Source organism: Lacerta agilis, chromosome 2 (genome assembly GCF_009819535.1).
Source record: "Lacerta agilis isolate rLacAgi1 chromosome 2, rLacAgi1.pri, whole genome shotgun sequence".
Taxonomy (NCBI): domain Eukaryota; kingdom Metazoa; phylum Chordata; class Lepidosauria; order Squamata; family Lacertidae; genus Lacerta; species Lacerta agilis.
In genome coordinates, this window is record NC_046313.1 from 107575884 (window position 1) to 107602544 (window position 26661).

A 26661-nucleotide genomic window follows, 5' to 3' on the forward strand; every position below is an offset into this window, starting at 1 on the left:
ATGCAACACACACATTTTATTTCACAAAATTTATCCAGCACGTGATTTCAGGAAAAAACTCAACATGTTGTGTGTTTTTAAAAAAATACTTTAAATACCCAGAGCCAGACTTTTGGGGAGCTGCAATCTGTTACTTTTTCTATAAAGCAGAGTTGAGTTGAAAGTTGCTCAAAGTTTCCACCAAGAGGAGCAGGACCGAGCTCCATCCCTTTCAGCCCCCCCCCCCCATCTGTTTTTCTCCCTTCCTTGTGTTTCCACCTACCCACCACATGGAATTGGGCCAAGGGCTGAATATAGCCTTTGGAATGCAGGTTCCCAACTCCAGCCTTAGAGCACTTATGGGGAACGTTTATGCCCATCAGCCCCAGGAAGTATGGCCAAGAGCCTGGGATGATGGCAGCTGCAGTTCAGCAACATGAGAGAAGCCAAAGGTTCTTCACCTTCCTTAGAGGAAGGACCGAAAGCAAGCAGGATTCAAGGGAAATATGCATCTGCAATCATTTTTGGAAAAGAAAACAATGCAGCAATAAGAAAAACAGAAGCCTTTAATACATCTTGGCTTAGCAAAAACCATCCCATAAATACGTTCACTCTTCCACATAAAAACCTATGAGCAGAAGTTCTCTTTAAAAAGTTAACATGCAGATCAGCTTTACTGCTGATTACAGATCTTGCAAAATAACTGTGAAAATAATGTGTTTTCACCCCCTTGAAATAATAAACAGTGTCAGGTTTGGTTACAGTTTCATTTCAACCCCAGAATGCCCTTCATCGGAGGAGGGAGAAGCCAAATGACCACACCGAATGTGGCCTAGAACAGCCTTTTCCCAACCCTGTAACCCTCCAGATCAGGATGTGGGGGGATCTTTTTCTCCCCCAGGAGTTGCTGAACTACAACTCCCAGCAGCCCCAGCAAGCATAATCAATGGCCAGGGATGACGGGAGTTGTAGTTTGGCAATACCCAGAGGTCCAAAGGTCCAGGATGCTTCCAGCTACAACTCTCATCAGTCCCAGTCAGCACAGCTGGGACTGGTGGGAGGTGCAGTCAAAACATCTGGAAAGCTGGCCTAGAGCAGGGTTTCCCAAACTTGGTTGCCCAGCTGCTGTTGGACTACAAATCCCATCATCCCTAACTAGCAGGAACAGTAGTGTCAGGGATGTTGTAGTCCAAAAACAGATGGGAGACCCTAGTTTGTGTGTGTGTGTGTGTGTGTGTGTGTGTGTGTGTCTAGCCTAGATCAGGAATACCCGAAAGTGAGTTGCTCGTGTCCTGCACTCCATCAACCACTGAGATGCGCAGCAAGACTTGACAGCAGAATTAATGTCCTAAGTGGCCAAAGCCCTAAATGGGAAGAAGGTTCTGACTGCCTTAGCGGGGCAGTGTTAGAACAGCTTTATTGGAAACATGAAAGAAGGGGAGGAAGGACTCTCTGGCGACGGTAGTTATTGGGGTCTGGAAAAGCAGGGCCGCGTCATCGCCATCAAAGAAGGCCACGTGCCTCCCGTCGCAGTTTAAAGACACTCGGACTTTCTTGAGCTCCCGCACAGAGCTCAGAGGAGGGAAGTCGGGGGGGTTGAAAACGGCGTACTGGCTCCCCCGCTTCCCTATTGCCCAGATCCCAACCTTATAGCTTATGGCAGCCACGTCCTTCCTCTTTACGGACTTCCTGGCCACCCCCACGGCCCATTCGCCCTCGCTTCCCACAGCGACATCCCAGTAGTTCCTGCCCACGGCAAACTCCTCGCATCCCAGGAGGAAGAGGTTGGCTTCAAACCGCTTACGGCTCTTGGGCAGCTCTTGAGGTCTGTCCCCCAGCCTCACGCTTTTGCTGTCCTCAGACAAGACGAGCCGGGGATGCGCTGTCTCTGGGTCAAAGGCCACGATCGCTGAAAGAAGATGGCGGAGAGAAAGAAGATGGCAGTGGCGAGCTTGCAAGGGCTGGGAGGAGAAACGTACTCTTGACACAGTAGCATTGCTATCTACTTGGAAATACTGTAATGGGTTAAGATATGGTACAACAGCAGATCTTGTAAAGAAAAAGAAATAATTAGCTAGGGGCCTAAAAATGTGCACCTCGAGTGTCCCTGCCGTGTCTGACTGGGTCTGTTTCCATGCCCTACCAATAAGCCCTGGACAATCAAACTTACACTACTGTGTATGTGTAAAATTATATTTGTCATGCAATTGCAGCCTGCCTCATACCCAACGTTACTTGGTAACTCTAACAAACCAAAAACTCAATGCAGTTTTGAAGTTGGTGTTTGAAATCAGTACGGTTTTGAAGGCTTCACTCCACCATCTTAATTCAAAATGGTATCCAGCCATAAGCAAAAATCTGTTCCTTGACTTTGGGAGCTATCGTGCAAAGTTTGGCTGTGATACCTTAAGAGGGGTCTAGATGCATAGCAAACCATTTTGTAAGAATATATTCCAAATATCGTCGAATTTGTCCATGGCAAGTCTGCGTTTATATGCAAGTTCTTCATATGTTGCAAGTCTGTACAAGTCTTTAATCCAATCGTAAAAGGGAGCCGCATTTAACCCCAATTAATCAGTATCAGTCTTTTTGCTGTGGTCAGGGCATGGAGAGTCCACTCATATTGTCCTTTTAGGCCCTGATTACAGTGGTACCTCAGGTTACAGACGCTTCAGGTTACAGACTCTGCTAACCCAGAAATATTACCTCAGGTTAAGAACTTTGCTTCAGGATGAGAACAGAAATCACACGGTGGCAGCGGGAGGCCCCATTAGCTGAAGTGGTACCTCAGGTTAAGAACAGTTTCAGGTTAAGAACGGACCTCCAGAACGAATTAAGTTCTTAACCTGAGGTGCCACTCTAATTCTAATTCTGCCTCTATCCTTCTTCCCTGCTGAGATCTACAGGTGAAACTCGAAAAATTAGAATATCGTGGAAAGGTTCATTTTTTTCAGTAATTCAACTTAAAAGGTGAAACTAATGTATGAGATATATCTCGCTTTGCATGTCATGAGTCTGTCAAGCCTTTATGTGTTATAATTGTGATGATTATGGCGTACAGCTGATGAGAACCCCAAATTAACAATTTCAACTTTGGGGTTTTCATCAGCTGTGCACCATAATCATCACAATTATAACAAGCAAAGGCTTGACATATCTCGCTTTGCATGTCATGAGTCTATCTCATATATTAAACTCCAGTAGCTAATGAAAACAATTGCTTACATAAATTGATTTTTTGCACTAATTTTTCGAGTTTCACCTGTACAAGGGAAACATTGATCCCAAGAAGGTAGAAGCTGACAGCCAGTTCCACCCTCTCAGGTGGATGGAAGTAAGAAGACAGGCAAGTAGGTGGTGACTGAGGGTAGACTGAATTTAGAAGGGCAGTTCATCTGCGCAAATGGACCAGTCTCCACTGATCTGAACTGACAGAACCTGGAGCCTACCACAACTCGAGGGCTGCAGGCTTACAGCATAAAAGCAATACAAAATAAAAACAAAACTTAAGAATATCTCGCATTTAAAACCAGTCCTGCATCGTGTCCAGAGTGTCAGACTAAGACCTGGGAGACTGGGATTCAAAACCCAACTTGGCCATGAATCTCACCCCTTGACCTTGGGCCAGTCGCTGTTTCCCTGCCTAACCTACCTCGTGGGGTTGTTGTGGGGATTAAATGGGGGAGGGGGGAAACCATGTCCGCCACCTTACGCTCCTTGAAGGAGAAGGTGGAATGCAAACGCAAGTACAACAAATCAAAATCAACTCATAAAACAGCAGGCAGATAACCCAACACAGTGCGATCCAACAAAAATATACACCCTCCTTGTGAGATTCCTTTGACCCTTCGCACGCATGTGCCAGAAGTTTACCTTCCTGAAGCGAGGATCTAGACTCCAGAGCATCTGAAGAAGGAAAGGGAAAATCACCTTGATCACCACATCATTGTCTTCATCAAACAGATCAGTTTCCCTCAGTGTGTTACTTGTCCCCCCCCCTCCTTATTTCAGGTGAAGAATTAAAGAGGAAGCTGAGGAGATTTGTGCAGGTGGGGGGAGAATCATCTCCAGAGACCAGCCTTTTGTCCCCAGACGTTGTTGGACTACAACTCCCATCATCCCCGACCACTGGTCCTGCTAGCTAGGCATGATGGGAGTTGTAGTCCAGCAACATCTGGGGGGGATGCCATAGATCAATACCAAATAGATCGGGGCGGGGAACCTGTGGCCCTGCAGATGTGGCTGGACTTCCCTTTCCCATCATGCCCTGCCAGGACGGTCAGTGATCAAGGATGATGGCAGTTGTAGTCCATCCACAAGTACAGGGCCACAAGTTCCTCATCCTGGGATTAGACCTAGGGCAGGCTTCCTCGACCACGGCCCTCCAGATGTTTTTGGCCTACAACTCCCATGATCCCTAGCTAGCAGGACCAGTGGTCAGGGATGCTGGGAAATGTAGTCTCAAAACATCTGGCGGGCCGAGGTTGAGGAAGCCTGACCTAGGGCTTTTTACAGACGGAACTCAGTTCTGGCACCTCTTAAATAGGCACCATTGCCATTCTGAGAGATCAAGGGAGGCGTTCATGGTGAGTTCCAGTAGCTCTTTTTCTAAAAAAAATAGCACTGATTAGACCCATCCAAGCATCTACACTTAGATGGGAAACAGCACCACCTCCCACAGACCAGAGTGGATAAAAATAAATGATTTTTTTTTATTTAAATCAGATTTTTAAAAAATTAAAATTGGATTTTTTTTTTATTTGAATCGGATTTTTAAAATAAAATGCTTTTGGACGAAAAATATTTCCAAAGAATGTTTTCTATTTAAGTTACATTATAGTCCAAAGGCTATTCATCAGGAAATAAAGATTTGTTTTAAGTTGAAGCTAAAACTCAGTCTACCAAACTGTGGGAGGCAGTGGGAGGCAGTGGAAGACAGGAGTGCCTGGCATGCTCTGGTCCATGGGGTCACAAAGAGTCGGACACGACTGAACGACTAAACAACAAAACTCAGTCTATGTCTTTTTATTATTATTATTATTATTATTATTATTATTATTATTATTATTATTATTATTATTTAACCACATCAGTTAACAAATATGGATACATATGTTATAACATTATTGTTTTAGTTAAATAAATTGTTTAAATTGTTATTAAGGAAATGATTATTTTTCTCCTTCCAATAAAGTACAGCAGAAAAGCTGTCCAAATATAAACAGTTAACTTATTAAACCTCACAACAATTTCATAAATATCGGTCTATGTATTTCTAATAGTATAACCAAATCGGTAATTTTTGATATAACTGTAAAAACTGCTCTGAAAATGTTATTATTCGAAAAAATGAAACCTTCATCTGGTTGTAAATATTAAGATTATATCAGCAAAAATGAGTCTTTCTGTAAAAAAAAAAAAGGATTTAAATCAAGTCTTACTGACTAGTGATTTTAATTGTGATTTAAATCGATTTAACTCAAATCCACCCTGTCACAGACTCAAGGTAACCCCAAGGTACACACAAGTAGGAATAGTCTTTTTAATATAAAAAAAAACCATTAAGAGAGAAATCCCTCAAAGACCACTCAGCGGCACTGTGGAGGTTCTCACTAGGATCCCACCATAAGGAACAACCCAAGCAGAGGTCTCCGGAAGAGGCCTCAAATTTTGGGATTTGGGTGAACTTTATCCCAGGACTGGCATGTCAAGGGATCCTGCCTTTGGCCCTCCCACTTTGGGCATATAGCCATGGCCAGCATCAAAAAAACAAGTTTGCAGCAGTTCTTTCCTCTACCTTTGAATTCCTTCATGGCACTCTCCAGAGAGATGTTTGCGTCCGTCACGTCCCATATTTCCCACAGCTGCTTTGGCGAAAAAGGGCTCGCACACTGAAATGGTGTTTCCTGGTGGAACCTGGAGGGAAAACAAACCACTGCTGAAGAAGAAGAAGAAGAAGAAGAAGAAGAAGAAGAAGAAGAGGAGGAGGAGGAGGAGGAGGAGGAGGAGGAGGAGGAGGAGGAGGAGTTTGGATTTGATATCCTGCTTTATCACTACCCGAAGGAGTCTCAAAGCGACTAACATTCTCCTTTCCCTTCCTCCCCCACAACAAACACTCTGTGAGGTGAGTGGGGCTGAGAGACTTCAGAGAATCAAAATCATAGAGTTGGAAGAGACCACAAGGGCCATCCAGTCCAACCCCCTGCCAAGCAGGAAACACCATCAAAGCATTCCTGACAGATGGCTGTCAAGCCTCTGCTTAAAGACCTCCAAAGAAGGAGACTCCACCACACTCCTTGGTAGCAAATTCCACTGTTGAACAGCTCTTACTGTCAGGAAGTTCTTCCTAATGTTTAGGTGGAATCTTCTTTCTTGTAGTTTGAATCCATTACTCCATGTCCGCTTCTCTGGAGCAGCAGAAAACAACCTTTCTCCCTCCTCTATATGACATCCTTTTATATATTTGAACATGGCTATCATATCACCCCTTAACCTTCTCTTCTCCAGGCTAAACATACCCAGCTCCCTAAGCCATTCCTAGTCAAGGTGACCTTGACTAGCTCAAGGTCACCCAGCAGCTGCATGTGGAAGAGCGGGGACGCGAACCCGGTTCACCAGATTACAAGTCTACCTCTCTTAACCACTACACCACACTGGCTCTCACCATCCCTATCCAGAGACAACAAAGATTCAATGGGAAACTAGGTAGCAAGCAGGAACGGCCCCACTACTCAGAACACTGGAGGACAGGCCATGCCTGCGGGATCAGGCCAAAGACCCATCTAGCCTGCCCCCCTGTTCCCACAGTGGATGGGAAGCCTGCAAGCAGGACCTTAGCGCAACAGCCACTCTTTGCCCTTTGTGATTCCCAGAACCATGCCTCTATGCAGGATTGGTCTTTTGTTGCGATGAGCTCCACTTACTTCTCCATGCTGCTCCCGGCATCCTAGAAGGGAGAGAGAAAAAGAAGAAATCGGAGCCTGATGCATGCCCTTTGGAAGAAAACCCCTCTAACTATGCTTGTTCCCATCTGTGGGCCATCCGCTTAGCAGAAGCCATCTAAAAAGACTGGTGGAAAGGTGTGTTTTAATCCAACACAGGCAATTGTGTGTGAATTGAGAACTTTGGACAAAGCAGCTAGTGCTTCATGGTACCCAAGCCTTTCAAAATTGGTCACATTCCTTTCTCACTCTTCCAGAACTTCAGAGCAGCATATAATTGGGAACACTCCCCATCCACATGTATCCTCACAACAACTCTCAGAGGTAGGAAGATTTTATTTTATTTTATTAAATTTCTTATCCCCTCACAGAGCTGCAGTTCACAGGGTGATCAATCCATCCCTCTCCCAAGGGAACTCCAGGAACCGAAGCTCGGTGAGGGGGATAGGGGTATCCTCATAGCTCTCAGCACCCTTAAACTACAGCTCCCACAAGTCTTTGGCGGAAGCCATGGCTGTTTACAGTGGTATCAGAGGGCTCTAAATCAGGGGTCAGCAACCTTTTTCAGCCATGGGCCGGTCCACCATCCCTCAGACCATGTGGTGGGCCGGACTATATTTTGGGAAAAAATATGAACGAATTCCTATGCCCCACAAATAACCCAGAGATGCGTTCTAAATAAAAGCACACATTCTACTCATGCAAAAACACCAGGCAGGCCCCACAAATAACCCAGAGATGCATTTTAAATAAAAGGACACATTCTACTCATGTAAGAACACGCTGATTCCCAGGCTGTCCGTGGGCCGGATTGAGAAGGCGATTGGGCCGCATCCGGCCCATGGGCCTTAGGTTGCCTACCCCTGCTTTAAATCTATGGTGTGGGTGCCGCCTAAGGAAAGGGTGCATGAAGGTTTGGGTACCAGACTGTCCTTGAGCCTTGGTCCATTTCTTGCCACTTCCGCCTTACCTGCAGGAGTTCACTCTCTGACTGGCTGCACTTCTTCTCCAGCTCCCGGATGAGGATTTCGCAAGAGCAGACTTCCCGAAAAAGCTTGGTCATGTGATTGTCTCTCCTCGTTACAATCTCCTTCAGTATGTCTCTGAGCTTGCCAACCAGAGTGTGCTCTTCGGACAACAGGAACTGGCGCAGATCGTTGAACTTGGACTGTGTTTCTTGCATCAACTTGTCCAACAGTTTCTTCAATAAGCCGATGGAAAGAGAGCAGGGAAAGAGAGAGAGAGAGAGAGAGAGAGAGAGAGAGAGAGAGAGAGGTCAGAGGCGGCAGGAATAAGGTCAGTCCTGGCAACATTAGGATACTAATTATATAGAAAAGGATGTTTAATGGTCAGGAGCTGGGGTCAGGCATAGGTCAGCAATACAGTGGTACCTTGGTTCTCAAACTTAATCCATTCTGGAAGTCCGTTCCAAAACCAAAGCGTTCCTAAACCAAGACGCGCTTTCCCATAGAAAGGAATGCAAAATGGATTAATCCGTTCCAGACTTTTAAAAACAACCCCTAAAACAGCAAATTAACATGAATTCTACCATCTAACGAGACCATTGGTCCATAAAATGAAAGCAATAAACAGTGTCCTGCAGTCACACAATCATCAATCAATCAGTAGCTGAACTGCGTTCCACACAGTCACACAAAAAAGAGCCGCAAAGACAAATAGCAAAACAAACAGCAAAAACAGACAGACCTCAGCGTAATACACAAAACAAAAGCATGGCACTCAAATCGGAAGTGTAACACTCAGAACGGAGCACGTTCGGCTTCTGAAAAAAGTTCGCAAACCGGAACACTTACTTCCGGGTTTGCAATGTTTGGTGCTCCACCCTCTTTGTTTCTCTGCATGTTCTAGAGGAGACCAGGGGGTAGTGGAGCTGGTTGCAGCAGCAGGAGACTCCCAGGATTCTTCAGCAGTCTGCCTAATCCCTGTCTCCTGCCCCCTCTCCTCTCCTGCCTCTGGTTCTGGACTGCTCTCTGCCAAAGCCTCTTCCTGCTCACTAAACCCTGATGCCTCTTCCGCTTCCAACACCTGCTCCTCCCAGTCAGCTCCCTCATCTCCCTCTGACCACTCACTGTTGTCCCACCGCTGATCCCCTGGCTCTGAGCACTATTCCCTTGGGGGTTCCCCAACCAGTGCCTCGCATCACTCTTCTGCATTCAGCCAGTCTGTGACATTAATAACATTAAGCATCGAGGCTAGCCCAAGGCATTTTGCCGCCTGAAGACCAGGACAAAATGGCGTCCAGCCCCCATTCCATGGATGAATGATGAACCATATAGGCAGATGTCAAAACAAAATAAAATAAAAAATCTTAATTCAGCACTAGCAATGGGGGCTCCATGATCACTGCAAATGGCGACAGCAGTCACGAAATTAAAAGACGCCTGCTTCTTGGGAGGAAAGCAATGACAAACCTAGACAGCATCTTACAAAGCAGAGACATCACCTTGCTGACAAAGGTCTGTATAGTTAAAGCTATCGTTTTCCCAATAGTGATGTGTGGAAGTGAGAGCTGGACCATAAAAGCTGATCGCTGATGCTTTTGAATTATGGTGCTGGAGGAGACTCTTGAGAGTCCCATGGACTGCAAAAAAGATCAAACCTATCCATTCTTAAGGAAATCAGCCCTGAGTGCTCACTAGAAGGACAGATCCTGAAGTTGAGGCTCCAGTACTTTGGCCACCTCATGAGAAGAGAAGACTCCCTAGAAAAGACCCTGATGTTGGGAAAGATGGAGGGCACAAGGAGAAGGGGACGACAGAGGATGAGATGGTTGAACAGTGTTCTCGAAGCGACTAGCATGAGTTTGGCCAAATTGCGGGAGGCAGTGAAGGATAGGCATGCCTGGCGTGCTCTGGTCCATGGGATCACAAAGAGTCGGACACAACTGAATGACTGAACAACAACAAGCAATGGGGGCAGCATTCTCCACTATGCTGAAGGCAGCAGGCCAGCTTAGGGGGTGCCCAGCTCTATCCTCCCCACACTTTGCTGTTGCTTCTCACTCCCCAGCATCTGCTGCCTTAAATAGCTGCCTCATATTGCCTAACAACAGAGCCCGCCTTGTTAAGAACGGAGGGAGTGTTCAAAACAAACAGCCTCATGCACTCTCACGTTAACCGTCACAAGCAATTCTCCAAGGGGGAATAATGTTATTAACCACCATGCTTCAAATGGGGAAAGGGAGGAGGTTGATCATAAAGCTGAAGGTCATCCCGTTGAGCTCACAGCTCAAACCCTTAACCACTATGACCGCTCTCACCGATTCTCATAGGGCTTCACTCAACATTAAAGAAAACAGGCAGGCACCTACATCAATGCAGCAGGGAAACACAATGTAGAAAGCCAACAGTTATGTTAGTCATTAACTAATAATTTTACAAAGAGATGGATAAGAGGCATTGACTGTTGTCAGTTCCCCAGCTCTTAAAACTGGTGATTCATCCCTAAGACAGAGGTTATCAGCTCCAGTCTTTAGTTTACACCAAACTCAACCTGATGCCTCGGAACTGCAACTCCCACAAGCCCCACCTAACACAGCCACACTGGCAGAGACTGATGAGAACTGTAGCCCAAAAACAACTGCAGGGTGCTTGGCTGCAGAAGGCGACTCTACACTCACAATGTTCACAAAAGGGGACTTAATGCTGTAAATGGGCTGTTCAGATATCACAAACAAGGTGTTGGTTTTTATTTATTTATCAGATTTCCTTCAGAGAGGTTGACCCCATATTAAATTGGGGTGGGGGTGGGGGGAAAGGGTAGCATTTTTACAACAATGTAGTTCAGTAGCTGTGAAAAGTTTGCACACACTCTGGAGTTCGCATGAGAAACGCTCATCCCACAAGAAGCACAGAAAAACCTGGTTTTGCATGCAATAGGGAAAGAGTTTCCAAAAAGTGGCCTCCGACTTGGATGTTATTTTATGCGCTCCGTCGGCAATTACACAATTATTATTTTTTTTAAAGTGCTAATTGCGGACTTGCCAGTCACAGTGACACTTACAATCAGGGTTTGAGTTTGATTTTCTGCAGCTGATCTACACTGCAGAATTGTGTCTTCCCGGTTCTCTAGAGCACTAATGCAGTTGACTACGCGATCCTGAAAAGAAAACGCAGGCATGCTTTAGGAGAGTATGTAATAAAGTTAAAAAACATTCTAAGCTCAAAGCATTCTCTCAACCAGTGATCCCAGGGCTGCCATGAACAGTGACCTTCGGCCACCAAATGCAAATCTACAATACACATTCATTAATCCCAGCCCAGTCCTAGAAACAAAGCCCTCTCTCCAGAGGTGTAGGAAGGTCAGGTGGTACCCGGTGCGGAAAATTTCTTGTCACCCCCCCCAATGATTCCCCCCCCCCTGCAAAAATGATTTTATGTTATTTCATATTTTCTTACAAAGGAATAATAACAAGTAATAAAAATATTTATATCCCACCCTCCCTGGCTGAAGTCGGGCTCAGGGTGGCTAACATCAGATACATAGCATTGGTATAAAATCAAACAATAATTAAATTACCTCCTAAAAACATCTCAAAATCAAATTAAAGTCTAATTAGATGGCTTTCCACAGGGTTAGGGTTGGGAACAGTAAGTGCTCCACTGTACGCTAATAGGACTTCAAGAGGTTTTGTGGTTAATGTGTAGAAATATTATTGTAAGTATGGCAGTTAGAGTACGCATGAGATTTATGATAATGTAAGCAATGGTTGATTAAAGAAGTATAATACTAAGATATAATTCTGAAAGCCATGTGGAAGGTCTGAGGGAAGTCACGGCTATGCTAGCCAAAACTGGAAAATGTATGTGAAGGTATGATTGATTTTCTTGTTGTAGTATAGTATAAAATAATAAAAATTATTATTATTTTTTAAAAAAAAGTAAGTTCTCCACTGAACTGAAATTTCAGCCTTCATGACATAAGAAAACAGCCAAGTGGAGGAGGGTCAAGATATTAACCGATATGCATGAAATTTCATATATAACTATATAATCCCTAGTATAGTAAGATAAGACCTTTGGAGCAGGCATTTTTTTTTAAGTTTTTTTTATAAACCGCCCTAGTAGGGTAGTAATTGTTCCTTGATAATTTGTCACCCCCTCCATTATGGAACCTGGGGAGAGTCGCCCCCTACGCCCTCCCCTTGCTATGCCCCTGCCTTTCCCACCTTGGTCTCTTGGGCAGCTTGCTCCTTAGGAATTAGGTCGTGAGTCATGTGCTCTGCGGATTCGGCACAGGCTGAGCAGACTAGGGCTTGGTCAGTCTTACAGAAAGATGTGGGTGGCTCTGGGTGCCTGTAGCAGGTTCTCTCCCCTCCTTTTGCTTGTTTTGCTCGATCTCTGAGGAATCCAGCCAAGTTTTCCAGCGGCTTGTTCGTAATGATCCTGTCGGGCTCGACCACCGTTCTGCACTCAGGGCAGCTCCGATCACGCACAAAGTCTTTCCAGTACTTGAAAACACAGTGGTGGCAGAAATTGTGCCCGCAGTCTAGAATCACTGGGTCGGTGAAATACTCCAAGCAAATGGAGCAAGTCACTTCCACCTCAAACGTCTTCAGGGTATCCTCAGCAGCCATTTCTCAATACAACAATTTTTATTTTTAAGTTGAATTTAACTTTCCTTCTCCCCAAAAGGTGCAAAAGCCCTTGGCTTGAGGTTTTAGAGGGAACGCCTTTTATCGGAACTGCTGCAGAAGCTGTGCGCAACGGACAACACCAGTCTGGGGAAGGAAAGAGAGAAATTGGATATGGATTACCGTCTTCTACTAACTAAGTTCCAGTTACAGGTAGGTAGCTGTGTTGGTCTGCCATAGTCAAAACAAAATAAAATAAAAAATAAAAGAAATTCCTTCCAGTAGCACCTTAGAGACCAACTAAGTTTGTTCTTGGTATGAGTTTTCGTGTTCCAGTTACAGGTAGGTAGCCGTGTTGGTCTGCCATAGTCAAAACAAAACAAAATAAAAAATTCCTTCCAGTAGCACCTTAGAGACCAACTAAGTTTGCATGGGGAGTCTTTGGCCCTTCAGATGTTGCTGAAATACAACTCCCATCAGCCCCATCAAGTGTGCTGAATGGCAGGGGATGATAGGAGTTGTAGTCTAGCAACATCCAGAAGTCCAAAAGTTCCCCACACCTGACCTAATAGTCAAAACAAAGTCAAATAGTCAAAACTTCAAGAGTTCATGCACACGACAGCTCATACCAAGAACAAACTTAGTTGGTCTCTAAGGTGGTGCTGGAAGGAATTTTTTAATTTTATTTTGTTTCTACTAAATAAATTGTGCATCCGAAACGTAGCAAAGTTTGGTGGGCACCTCAAAGACTAGCCATTAAAAAAAAATACATTTATCTATCGCCGCGTTGTTCTTGCTGCTGCATACACATCTTCCTGAACTCCGAGACTGCGGGCGCTCAGCTGCGAGAGACAAGCACTCTGCACATGTTCAAGCCTAATTCGCAGCTGTTAGTATTTCCGGGACTGAGCAGGAAACGCTTTAGGAGGGTGAAGCCTCAGGGACACACAGAAAGAAAAGAAGTATTATTTGTGTACCGCACAGAACTGTCGAGTTGGGAGGGACCACGAAGGAAGGTCATTTAAACCCAACCCCCTGCAACTGAGAAATCTGTTGCCAAACGACCCTAAGATTAAGTATCTTTATGGACTGAGCTACTCTCTCATCAAGGGGGAGGAAACAACACCCGCTTCGGGGAGAGAGGGAAAATGGACTGCGAATGAGGCGCGCGAGCGGGGTGGGGGGATTAGCACGCTTCCCATTCAATCTTAATAATAATAATCAAAAATTCTTTCCAGTAGCACCAGTGTGTATCTGAAGAAGTGTGCATGCACACGAAAGCTCATACCAAGAACAAACTCAGTTGGTCTCTAAGGTGCTACTGGAAAGAATTTTTGATTTTGTTTTGACTATGGCAGACCAACACGGCTACCCACCTGTAATAATAATAATAATCGTCTTACCCCAACAACAAAAGACACAGCCTTGCCAGGCAATCAATTCGAAGCTCTCACAAATTCGGTTGCCCCTTTCAGGAGAGGGGAAGAAAAGCAAAACACTCGAAGGACCAGGAAGCCACCAATCAATAAATACATACATATATTTAAATCCCAGGATTTCTCCCGCGATGAAAGCCACGCCCTCACTTTCGCTTTGCTTTAGTAGCTCCGCCTCCCAACGCGGGCGGCTCCGGCAATTCGGATTGGGTGAGGCTGGCAACACCTGCGGCCAATGGCGCCGCTCCTTTCCTTTCCTTTCAGCTGGTTGCTCCACCAGCGCCTTAGGGACCGCGCTTTGCTGCGCTGGAGGGGAGCGCTTGCACGTCGGAAGGTCTCTCTTTGGGAGTCGTGTCATGTTAAGAGCCTGAAGCAAACTGCTCTCCCCCACTCCCCTCGCATCTGGATCGCTTCAATGAGCCATTTCCAGAGGGGTAGCTGTCACCCTCCCTCGCAAAGGCAGGTTTAATTAATAATAATAATAATAATAATGTTGTTGTTGTTCAGTCGTTCAGTCGTGTCCGACTCTTCGTGACCCCATGGACCAGAGCACGCCAGGCACCCCTATCCTCCACTGCCTCCCGCAGTTTGGCCAAACTAATAATAATAATAATAATAATAATAATAATAATAATAATAATAGTACCCCACCCATCTGAGTGGGGTGCTGGACGGCTTCCTGCACATATAATTACCGTAAAGGTAAAGGGACCCCTGACCATTAGGACCAGTCGCGGACAACTCTGGGGTTGCAGCGCTCATCTCGCTTTACTGGCCGAGGGAGCCGGCGTACAGCTTCCGGGTCATGTGGCCAGCATGACAAAACCACTTCTGGCGAACCAGAGCAGCGCACGGAAACGCCATTTACCTTCCCACTGGAGCGATACCTATTTATCTACTTGCACTTTGACGTGCTTTCGAACTGCTAGGTTGGCAGGAGCAGGGACCGAGCAACGGGAGCTCACCCCGTGGCGGGGATTCGAACCGCCAAGCTTCTGATCAGCAAGCCCTAGGCTCTCTGGTTTAACCCACAGCACCACTTGCGTCCCATCATAATTAGCATAGTAAAAAAAATCAATCCTTAAAAGTCTTCCCTATACAGGGCTGCCTTCAGATGTTTCCTAATTGTTATATAATTACTCACAGGGAGCATCCACCCCGCTCCGGAAAAAAGAGAGCTGTTCTCCTAAGTGAGCCACACTGAAATAATGGGGATTTGCTGTGGAGCAGGGTTTGCTGTGGAGAAGCATTTTTTTTGGATGGGGGGACTACAACTCCCATCATCCCTAACCAATGGTCCTGCTAGCTAGGGATGATGGGAGTTGTAGTCCAGAAACCCTGCTTTGGAGGAAACACTGCATTGACCTGCATTGCTTGCAAGTCCAGCAACATTTGGAGGGCCACAGGGTCCCTTGCCCAGGTCTTTGATGGAGTGCCCAAATAAATTGTTTACAGCATTTCTCAAAGTTGTCTGTAGATGGTTGGTATTGTCACGTCTGCAAACTGCACATACCCCTAATGTGTGGCTTAATGGGAAGTGTTATTACATTTATTGGAACTAGTCGGGATGGTTATGTTCTACCTCTGCTGGTGACCCTTAGGGTCCCTTCCCACTCGACAGTTCTATGATTCTGTGCTGTCGGAGGCAGTATACATCTTAGCACCAGTTGTGGGGCTTCCCGTGGGCCACTGCAAGAATTGGATGGTGGACTAGACAGTCCTTTGATCCAGCAGGGCTCTTATGACCTTCTTTAAGTGGTTGTGTCCCATTTCTTGCAAAAGGTTGCATGTTCTTCACATGCAAATAAACATGCCCCTTACCAGCTCTCTCCCACCCCCCACCAATGTTGATAAACCAACCCCACCTGCAGAGAGCCAAAGGGATCAGCCCTGTTATCTTTTAATTAATTGGTAACCAGAATTTCATCCCTGATTGGCCAGAAGAAGGAAACACTCACACCTGAGGACGATTTAAAGGTTGGGGGTGCGAGAACACACACACACCATTAAAGCCCAAGAAGGAAGTAGATGCTCGCAGGTGGTGGTGTTTTTAAATAGTTGTGTTGTGAAGCAATGGCATTGGTGAGTTGGCAAAAAAAAAAAAATGCTATTTGCTTATTGTGAGTGTGAAGTTTAAGGATATGATAATTATCCATGGCAGGTGTGGAGAATGTTTGAAATTTCAGGTGAATTACGACTCCCATCATGCCCGGCCATTGGTTTTGCTTGATGGGAGTTGTAGTTCAGCAACATTTGGAGGAACAAAGGCTCCCCACTACAAAAAAAAAAACTGGGACTGATTGCTTCTTGTATTTATCTTTTTGCGAATACATTATTATTATTAAGCTATGCAGGTTTTCTGTTTAGGCAATATTTTTGTCTTTTGTTGGCTAGCATGCTCCTTCTGGCCTTACTACGGCAGAACTTCATATAGAACACAATATTTATGGATTGAGTTTATATATCACCCTATACCAGGAGGTTTCAGGGTGATTCACAGAAAAGATCACAAGATACAAAATAAAAATTAAAACAATAACCCAAATAACCCCCCCCCCCAAAAAAGAGTCACACTTTAAAATCAGGTGAACCAAAGGCCTGGTTAAAAAGGAATGTTTCCCCTGGTGCCTAAAGGTGTATAATGAAGGCACCAGGCAAATTTCCCTGGGGAGAGCATTCCACAGACAGGGAGCCACTGCAGAGAAGGCCCCGTTCTCATGTTGCCACCCTCTGGACCTCTCAAGGAGGAGGCACATGAAGGAGGGCCTCAGAAGATGATCTCAGGGTCTGGGTAGGTTCATAGCTAGTCCTCATGGAGTTCTTCAATAAAGTGGGTGAGATGGGAAAATCCAATAGCCATCAAAGGGCAATCAATACCTTTATTAGGGTCAACCAGAATGGGATAAAATGGTGTTTGTTTCAGTATAAATAGCTTACTGAAAAGACTTGGTGTTGAGTTTAACTAATCTGGAAAGATCTTATATTAACCACAATCATGTAGAAGGACTACAGTTAAAATGATTGTCCACAACTGATTCCTCTCCCCATCTGAAGTATTCTGTTCTCCCAGTAAGAACAAAAGAGGGGAAACTGTAGAGCATCTGCTTTGCATGCACAAGTTCCCTGGTTCCATCCCTAGCTAGGCTGTTATCATATCAGTATATAATTGACACTTAAGAATCAGATGTGCCAGATTCTCCAGTACTACTTCCCCACAAACAAGTAATCTATATTGGATTATGGTATACTATCAAATTTTCCCCAACTGCATCATTGTCCAGGGCAGTATTGCCAGTTTGTGCTCCTACCTCCAAAACTGTGTTTAAATATATTTCTAGTGACATTTCCCCGTGGATTCCTTGCCTATACAAAGAATCCAAAGTTTGGAAATTGTTTTGAAAATTTTTGAAACCAAGTTTCCTTGCACATATATGCCCTTTGTTCCTCTGGATTTCAGAAGCCTGTCTTCTTGGCAGCCGATTTATTATGTACCAGTGATTTACCATTTTTAATTTACCATATTATTTAACCTGAAATCATTTATATGCCTAGGTCTGCTCTAATTAGATACACTAGGGGTAGATTTCAGAAACCCTAAAATCACACACAAAATCAAGTCTGAATTACCGGTATTTTGATTTTAGTAAAACCTGCCCAACCCCTAATTTCAAATGTTTTAAATTGGGTGTAATGACCCTGGGTGTCTGAAAGTCATCAATCTGTTTAAAGATCATAAAGAGGCAGTTGACTTTAATTTGTTCATCTTTATTTATAAAGTCCAAGAACCTGAGGCTGAAAAAGATTATACTATGAGAAATGGGAGCCCTTGAATCTTTCACATTTTTTTCTTTTTTTTTAAGCAAATGGTTGCCCGCTTGAATTTGAAGTCCGGGGAACGCATTGAATTGAAAGCCAAGGTGCCCCGAGAGGCCAAAAGGTCTGTATTATTAGTGAAAAAAGGATATTTACATTTTCCCCTTGTGGGAGAATGCAATCAAATGCAACTAGCAAGCATAGAGCTAGTTTGTGCATGAAGGGGTTAAAATGATAGAGCTGTGATTCCTAGACACAGGTCATGCCCCTTCTTCTCTGATGAGAGAGGAAGTGACACCACCTCTCCCTGTTCCTATCCCTTTCCCTCTGCCATTTAAATCAACCAGGTCTGAGCTTGAGCATTTCAAGCACAGAACGCTTGTTGAGAACTACAATCTGTATGTTCTACTCAAGAGTATTCTATCTGTGTTCTCTTTGCTGCTGCTTGGATAAATGCATAAACCTGACCTTTGGAACGTTTTTGTAAGTAAAGCATTTTAAACTTACTAAACTGGTGTGGTCTGTTCAATGCTAAGAGGGATAGAAAACGGAGGGCACCGTATGCAACAAAATGGGATATGGAAAAGATTTAACAGCCCAAATTCCCACATTCTGCTGCTGCTTAACTTCGCGAGTTTAAACTCTGCTACCAGAGGCTCTCTCCCACTGGTTAAGCCCCATGTTTTGAACCAAGCACCCAGCCGATCATTTTATTTATTCACCCCACACACGTGGGCCACAAGGATTATATATCTCCCCTCCCTTGATACCCATAATATATGCATTTTTGAAACATTCTTTGGTTGGAGAACTGCTCCACAAAATTCATGCAAGTGCAAATTTTGAACGATGGCTACGTGTCAGTTCTCATGTTGCTTCAGAAAGAGTCAGTTGGATAAAATTTAGCCTTGAATGCAAACTGAATCAAATTTCTACCCCATCCCTACTGGGAGGGCCTGGTAAACCTTGCATCTATACTACAAAATGTGTGCTAATATGAACAGGCATGGTATTCCACAGGGTACCCTTGGGGCTGTAGCCTTCTAGTAAAGACAGTACTGAGATAGATGGACCAATGATTTAGCTGAGATTCCTGCATTGGACCAGATGACCCTTGGGGTCTCTTCCAACTCTACAATATTATGATTCTATGACTCTGTATAAAGCATGTTTTCCCATGTTCCTATCAGCTTTACCTTTGATATCGGCCAGAATCCCTCGAATCTGCTTCTTCGCTTTAACGCTCGATTTGAGACATACGACGGAGATAGAGTCGTTGTTTTTAGATCTGATACGGGGGGAGAGAGGGACCTTCTCTTGGACCTGGGACTATTCGTCACAGTAAGTAAGAAGAGAGCCCTATTGCAGGAATAATTTGCGGGGAGAACAGCTGGGGGTGTATATCTGAGACCTAAAGGACAAACCAAAACTCAGTAGGTCAATATAATGAGGTGGAAGTGGTGGGGACGGGGACCTTGATATAAAACAGGAATGAGGAATCTGTGGCCCTTGAGATAGTTCCCATAATTCCTAATAATTAGCCCTGCTAGCTGGGACTGAGGGGAATTCAACAAACAGCTGGAGAACCATAGCTTCCCAACTGATGATATAAAATGTTCTCATCCGGCATATCAAAAACTTTGGGCTCTTCCAAATGGCCTGTTTACTGAGCATTAATCCTGATTTGCAAAGTTTACATGGAGGCTAGGCTATATCCAGTCTCCAATTAAAGCTGCTTGTTATTTTTAGGTGGGATAGAATAATACCCCTTATACTGTATCTGGATTACGAACACCTTCGTGATTTTTGACACCCGCCACTGCTTTTTCTCCGCAGTAAACGCGGCCTAGTTCAGGCAACCAGGGCTGCATTCAGACGGCACTTTATCTCATCGACATATCCTTACCTGCTCTTCCCCACCCCACCCCAAGTTTATGTGATATTTCACACACTGTAAAAGCCGCTTCTGGAAATCTGGTGGAATCTAGAAGTATAGATCTCATTTCCTTAACCGTTTCCAGCAAAAAAATCCATTTGCAAACCCATTAACTCGGAAAAATGGAGATGTATGTTTACAAAATTTGCGGCGGTATACCAGCATACTGCTCTTTGCTGCCCTTTAAAATTTAGTGTGGCATGCTAGCATCTTGATCAGTGACACAACAAGGCGTTGCTGTGTGAAAACAATGTTAGAAATCAGGATGGAAGCTCTAGCATTTTAACTAGTAAAACTAACACAATAAACCCCACATCTGAAGAAGAGAAGAAGAAGAAGAGTTTGGATTTGATATCCTGCTTTATCACTACCTGAAGGAGTCTCCAATCGGCTCACATTCTCCTTTCCCTTCCTCCCCCACAACAAACACTCTGTGGGGTGAGTGGGGCTGAGAGACTTCAGAGAAGTGTGACTAGCCCAAGGTCACCCAGCAGCTGCATGTGGAGGAGCGGAGACGCGAACCCGGTTCCCCAGATTATGAATCTACCACTCTTAACCACTACACCACACTGGCTCTCCTTCATCTGAATGCAGCCCTTGCATTAAACTCATGCCTAACACTATGTAGTTAGGCTTATATTCTCTTGGCAAGTCCCTAGCTTGCCCTCTTGTCTGTCTGCTAACATCATAGCAATGGTTCCTATTAATGCAAATCAATATGACAAAAGATGCGTAGTTGATCTAACTCGGGTATCCCCATCCTTCGGCCCTCCAGATGTTTTTGGACTACAATTCCCATCATCCCTGACCACTGGTCCTGTTAGCTAGGGAGCATGCGAGTTGCAGGCCAAAACATCTGGAGGGCCGCAAGTTGGGGATGCCTGATCTGACTGTTCATTTCTCTTTCCAGGTCGCGTTCTCCTTTAATGCCCGAGATATGGTGTTGGAAGTGTTCGAGCGGCCAGTTATTAAACTCCCAACCCCCCCGGGAATTCAAGTGGTGGAGCACCTCGCTGTAACTGGTGATATTGATGTTAAATCCATCACGTATGATGGATGACTCTCTCCGGCCATCTCTCTCTTGCCTCTAGAATGGTAACTTAATAAAGTGAGGACGTGACCTTTGATTCTTCCCATTAGTTCTTGTGGTGGTTTAGTATGCGGTGCAAGTTTCTTTTAAGAAAGCCAAAGCAGATTTAGCCATGCAAAAGAGATGGGAAGTAGCAATGGGGAGTATATTTGCTGATTTTGTCACCACTGTTGCTTTTATTTTGGAATAAAGCTGCTCTTCTCTACCTCTCACTGCCTTGATTCTTGGATACAACAATTCTGATGCTCAATACTCAATTGGGTATGTTTAGCCTGGAGAAGAGAAGGTTAAGTGGTGATATGATAGCAATGTTCAAATATATAAAAGGATGTCATATAGAGGAGGGTGAAAGGTTGTTTTCTGCTGCTCCAGGGAAGCGGACACGGGGCAATGGATTCAAACTACAAGAAAGAAGATTCCACCTAAACATTAGGAAGAACTTCCTGACAGTGAGAGCTGTTCAGCAGTGGAATTTGCTGCCAAGGAGTGTGGTGGAGTCTCCTTCTTTGGAGGTCTTTAAGCAGAGGCTTGACAGCCATCTGTCAGGAATGCTTTGATGGTGTTTCCTGCTTGGCAGGGGGTTGGACTGGATGGCCCTTGTGGTCTCTTCCAACTCTATGATTCTATGATTCTATGAACTTCCAACAGATTCCTCTTGCTGTTTACGCAGTATTCCACAAGCTTTGTTTTTCCTCTCTAAACGCCGTGCCACCACAACTCCGTGTTTCTGACCAGGACAGTAATAATAGCTCAGGATTCAGAATACAGTGGTACCTCGGTTTACAAACTTAATCCATTCCTGAAGTCCATTCTTAAACCAAATCCGTTCTTAAACCGAGTAGTGCTTTCTCTAATGAGGCCTTCCGCCAGTGGTGCCCTTCCACCGTTCGGCTTCCGTTTGTAGACCGAGGTAAATACAGTCAGTAGATGATACAATCAACATGGCATTGCACTAAATCCTGCAACACCTGGATTCCTTGCGGACCTATGTGCGAGTTCTGTTTGTGGACTTTGGCTCAGCTTTTAATACTATTGTACCATCTAAATTGTTTTCTAAATTAATTCATCTCAATGTACCTGCCCTTGTTTGCTGATGGATATACAGCTTTTTAACGGACAGGAGGCAGCAGGTGAGGTTGCGGAAAATTATATCGAGCAACAATACCATCAATAACAGGTGCTCCCCAGGGGTGTGTCCTTTCCCCACTGCTTTTCTCTCTATACACAACTGAATGTACCTGAACTGATCCATCATAATAATAATATTTATTATTTGTACCCCGCCCATCTGGCTGGATTTCCCCAGCCACTCTGGGCGGCTTCCAACAGAAACCAAATACAACAATATCAAACATTAAAAACTTCCCTAAAAAGGGCTGCCTTCAGGTTTTTTCTGAATGTCAGGTAGTTGTTTATTTCCCTGACCTGTGATGGGAGGGCGTTCCACAGGGCGGGCGCCACTACCGAGAAGGCCCTCTGCCTGGTTCCCTGTAGTTTTGCTTCTCGCAGTGAGGGAACAGACAGAAGGCCCTCGGCGCTGGATCTCAGTGTCCGGGCTGAATGATGGGGGTGGAGACGCTCCTTCAGGTATACAGGACCGAGGCCGTTTAGGGCTTTAAAGGTCAGCACCAACACTTTGAATTGTGCTCGGAAACGTACTGGGAGCCAATGCAGATCTCTCAGGACCGGTGTTATGTGGTCTCGGCGGCCACTCCCAGTCACCAGTCTAGCTGCCGCATTTTGGATTAATTGCAGTTTCCGGGTCACCTTCAAAGGCAGCCCCACATAGAGCGCATTGCAGTAGTCCAAGCGGGAGATAACCAGAGCATGCACCACTTTGGTGAGACAGTCCGCGGGCAGGTAGGGTCTCAGCCTGCGTACCAGGTGGAGCTGGTAGACAGCTGCCCTGGATACAGAATTAACCTGCGCTTCCATGGACAGCTGTGAGTCCAAAATGACTCCCAGGCTGCGCACCTGGTCCTTCAGGGGCACAGTTACCCCATTCAGGACCAGGGAATCCTCCACACCTGCCCTCCTCCTGTCCCCCAAGAACAGTACTTCTGTCTTGTCAGGATTCAACCTCAATCTGTTAGCCGCCATCCATCCTCCAACCGCCTCCAGGCACTCACACAGGACCTTCACGGCCTTCACTGGTTCTGATTTGAAAGAGAGGTAGAGCTGGGTATCATCCGCATACTGATGAACACCCAGCCCAAACCCCCTGATGATCTCTCCCAGCGGCTTCATATAGATATTAAAAAGCATGGGGGAGAGGACAGAACCCTGAGGCACCCCACAAGTGAGAGCCCAGGGGTCTGAACACTCATCCCCCACCACCACTTTCTGAACACGGCCCAGGAGGAAGGAGCGGAACCACTGTATAACAGTGCCTCCAGCTCCCAACCCCTCTAGCCGGTCTAGAAGGATGTTATGGTCGATGGTGTCAAAGGCCGCTGAGAGATCCAGCAGAACTAGGAAACAGCTCTCACCTTTGTCCCTAGCCCGCCGGAGATCATCGACCAGCGCGACCAAGGCGGTTTCAGTCCCATGGTGAGGCCTGAATCCCGATTGGAAGGGATCCAAATGGTCCGCTTCTTCCAGGCGTGCCTGGGGTTGTTCAGCAACCACCCTCTCAATCACCTTGCCCAAGAATGGTAGATTTGAGACTGGGCGATAGTTGGCCATATTGGCCGGGTCTAAAGATGTTTTTTTAAGAAGCGGTTTAATGACCGCCTCTTTCAGCGGGGCTGGGAAGGCTCCCTCACAGAGGGAAGCATTCACCACCCCGCGCAGCCCATCGCCCAGCCCCTCCCGGCTAGCTTTTATAAGCCAGGATGGGCAAGGATCAAGGAGACAGGTGGTTGGTTTCACTCGTCCAAGCAGCCTGTCCACATCCTCGGAGGTAACAGACTGAAATTGATCCCACGCAACTGGACTAGACAGGACTCTGGCACTCTCCCGCCCTGGCCCTGCTCCCACGGTGGAGTCTATCTCTTTCCGAATCTGAGCGATTTTATCTGCAAAAAACTTTGCAAACGCATTGCAGGAGATCTTGGGGTCCCTACCAGGCCCCGATGACGAAGGTGGCTCCGATAGATTCCGAACCACCTGAAAGAGTCTCCTGCTGCTATTTTCCACAGATGCAATAGAGGCGGTGAAGAAAGTCTTCTTCGCCGTCGCTATCGCCACTTGGTAGGCTCGACGTTGAGCTCTAACCTGTGTTCGGTCGGATTCAGAATGGGTTTTCTGCCACCGGCGCTCTAGCCGTCTCAACGATTGTTTCATCGCCCTCAGCTCCGGGGAAAACCACGGGGCTGTCCGGGCTCCATGCAACCGGAGAGGGCGCTTCGGAGCCAAACAGTCAATAGCCCTGGTTAGCTCCACATTCCAGCGGGCCACCAGGGAATCGGCTGAAAGGCCATCAACATGGGATAAAGTATCCCCTACCACTCTCTGGAAACCATTTGGATCCATTAAGTGGCGGGGGCGGACCATCCGAATTGGTCCCACCTCCCTGCAGAGGGGAAGGGTTGCGGAGAAGTCCAGTTGTACCAGGAAGTGATCTGACCATGGCACTTCTTTAGTTTCACTTTTTTTTAATGTCAGATCACCAACATCCATAGAGGTGAATACCAGGTCTAAGGCATGTCCTCGGCTATGAGTTGGACCAGACTTATTCAGGGACAGCCCCATGGAGGCCATGCTTTCCACGAAGTCCCGAGCGGCCCCTTGTAAGGTCGTGTCGGCATGGATGTTAAAATCCCCTAGGACGACCAAACTAGGTGACTCCAGGAGAACATCCGCCACGACCTGAAGCAGCTCGGGCAGGGAATCCTTGGTGCAGCGGGGAGGTCGGTACACCAAAAGGAATCCTGTACTGCCCCTATTGCCCAACTTCCAGAACATGCACTCAGAGAACTGGGTCTTCCCAATAGGACGCCTGGTGCAAACTAATGACTTCCTAAAAATCACTGCAACCCCCCCTCCCCGCCCAGATGGCCTGGGTTGCTGTGCGTAAGAGAAACCTGGTGGACAAGCAGCGGCAAGGACAGGCCCATCCGCTTCATCCAACCAAGTCTCTGTTACACATGCCAGGTCAAGTCCACCATCCACAATCAAGTCGTGGATGGCAGTGGTTTTATTCAACATTGACCTGGCATTGCACAGCAGCATCTTCAGGTCATGTGGGTATCCCTCATCAGTTAAAATCTTGAAATTTGCTGATGACACAACAGTTATTGGGCTTATCCAGGAGGACGATGAATCTGTGTATAGGCGGGAAGTAGACCATCTTGTTTCGCGGTGCACCAAAAATAATTTGGTACTAAATGCCCAAAAGACAGTAGAAATGGTAATTGATTTCTGAAGGCACTCTTCCGTTCTGCCACCACTTTCCATTCTTGGTAACATGGTTGTAGTAGTAGTGTCCTTTAAGTTCCAGGGCTCTATAATTTCTTATTTCGCCTGAAGCGGCTTTGTCATGCTGGCCACATGACCCGGAAGCTGTACGCCGGCTCCCTCTGCCAGTAACGCAAGATGAGTGCCGCAACCCCAGAGTCAGACACGACTGGACCTAATGGTCAGGGGTCCCTTTACCTTACCTTCCTCACAAAAGTGACCCCAAAGGGACTGATACAAAAACAGTATAAACACTAAAACCAGCATAAACAAGAAGGCAAGGGAGGCCAATGAGCTGACCAAGCCTCAGGGGCGTGGGGGACCATCAAAATTGCCCTATTGGAAGGACTTGGTGGCTGATGTGGATCTTAAGGAACTGGGAAGGCCTTAATGTACTTAGGCTCAAGTGGCTTCGGCTTTATTATATATCACCAGATCTTTGAACCTGGCCTAGTAGTGACTCTCTTGAGTAAACTGCTAGAATAGCTTATCGGGTGTGTGTGTTTTGTCCATGTCAGTCTCTTATGTTTGCAAATGGGCCCATGCCCCCTCCCAGCAAAAAATAAAATAAAGCGATCGTGGCCCCTGGATTATATAACTTGCATGCATTGATATATGCAAGAGAGACGCCCTCTGACATTTCTATGTCAAACTCAATTGTACATAAGAGAAGATACTTAGAATCATAGAGACCACAAGGGCCATCCAGTCCAACCTCCTGCCAAGCAGGAAACACCATCAAAGCATTCCTGACATTTGGCTGTCAAGCCTCCGCTTAAAGACCTCCAAAGGAGACTCCACCACACTCCTTGGCAGCAAATTCCACTGTCCAACGGCTCTCACTGTCAGGAAGTTCTTCCTAATGTTTAGGTGGAATCTTCTTTCTTGTAGTTTGAATCCATTGCCCTGTGTCTGCTTCTCTGGAGCAGCAGAAAAACTTTCACCCTCCTCTATATGACATCCTTTTATATATTTGAACATGGCTATCATGTCACCCCTTAACCTTCTCTTCTCCAGGCTAAACATACCCAACTCCCTAAGCCGTTCCTCATAAGGCATCGTTTCCAGGCCTTGGACCATTTTGGTTGCCCTCCTCTGGACACGTTCCAGCTTGTCAGTATCCTTCTTGAACTGTGGTGCCCAGAACTGGACACAGTATTCCAGGTGAGGTCTGCAGTTGCACGTTATAGCAGTGACCCTCACTTTTCCTAATTGTGGGGAGTAAATCTCCTTATCGTGATTGAAACTTAAATGGACTGTGTCTAAGAAGCCAGCAAATCACTATAGGACGGGAGTCCTACACGAGAAGCTGCACTGCCAGGCACAATCACTGTGACACACAATCTGGTGAATTATGCTTTAATGCTGTCACATAAATCTGTCTAGCTTTAATCTATTGGTACCTGGCTGGAATATTTGGTCATAGTTCCCACCAAAAGACCTTTTGAGGCGAGAGTCCTGTATAAACTTTCCCA

The 26661-nt window shown here is 45.8% G+C and overlaps 1 protein-coding gene and 1 long non-coding RNA gene across 2 annotated transcripts; one reads left to right on the top strand and one right to left on the bottom strand.

Moving 5' to 3' along the window:
• Positions 1 to 1162: 1162 nt before the first annotated feature.
• LOC117042397 (E3 ubiquitin-protein ligase TRIM11-like) lies at positions 1163 to 12655 on the bottom strand. The gene is made up of 7 exons (XM_033141943.1): positions 12109 to 12655; positions 10944 to 11039; positions 7891 to 8154; positions 6903 to 6925; positions 5777 to 5895; positions 3853 to 3885; positions 1163 to 1888 (listed from the first exon to the last, which is right to left on the bottom strand). Exons 1-7 carry the CDS (start codon positions 12514 to 12516, stop codon positions 1371 to 1373), a joined length of 1461 nt encoding a protein of 486 aa, XP_032997834.1. The 5' UTR covers positions 12517 to 12655; the 3' UTR covers positions 1163 to 1370.
• Positions 12656 to 15950: 3295 nt separating this feature from the next.
• On the top strand, positions 15951 to 19100 carry LOC117042159. The gene is made up of 3 exons (XR_004426052.1): positions 15951 to 16031; positions 17810 to 17886; positions 18953 to 19100. It is a non-coding gene; the product is annotated as an uncharacterized LOC117042159 (long non-coding RNA).
• Positions 19101 to 26661: the final 7561 nt, after the last annotated feature.

Excerpts from the sequence above, each read along its gene's own strand:
- LOC117042397 (XM_033141943.1), bottom strand. The coding sequence starts at position 12,516 with ATGGCTGCTGAGGATACCCTGAAGACGTTTGAGGTGGAAGTGACTTGC. Across the intron at positions 5,896-6,902 it reads GCCGGGAGCAGCATGGAGAA|GTTCCACCAGGAAACACCAT; the intron begins GTAAGTGGAGCT and ends TTTTCCCTCCAG. Across the intron at positions 1,889-3,852 it reads TAGATCCTCGCTTCAGGAAG|CGATCGTGGCCTTTGACCCA; the intron begins GTAAACTTCTGG and ends ATCTTCTTTCAG.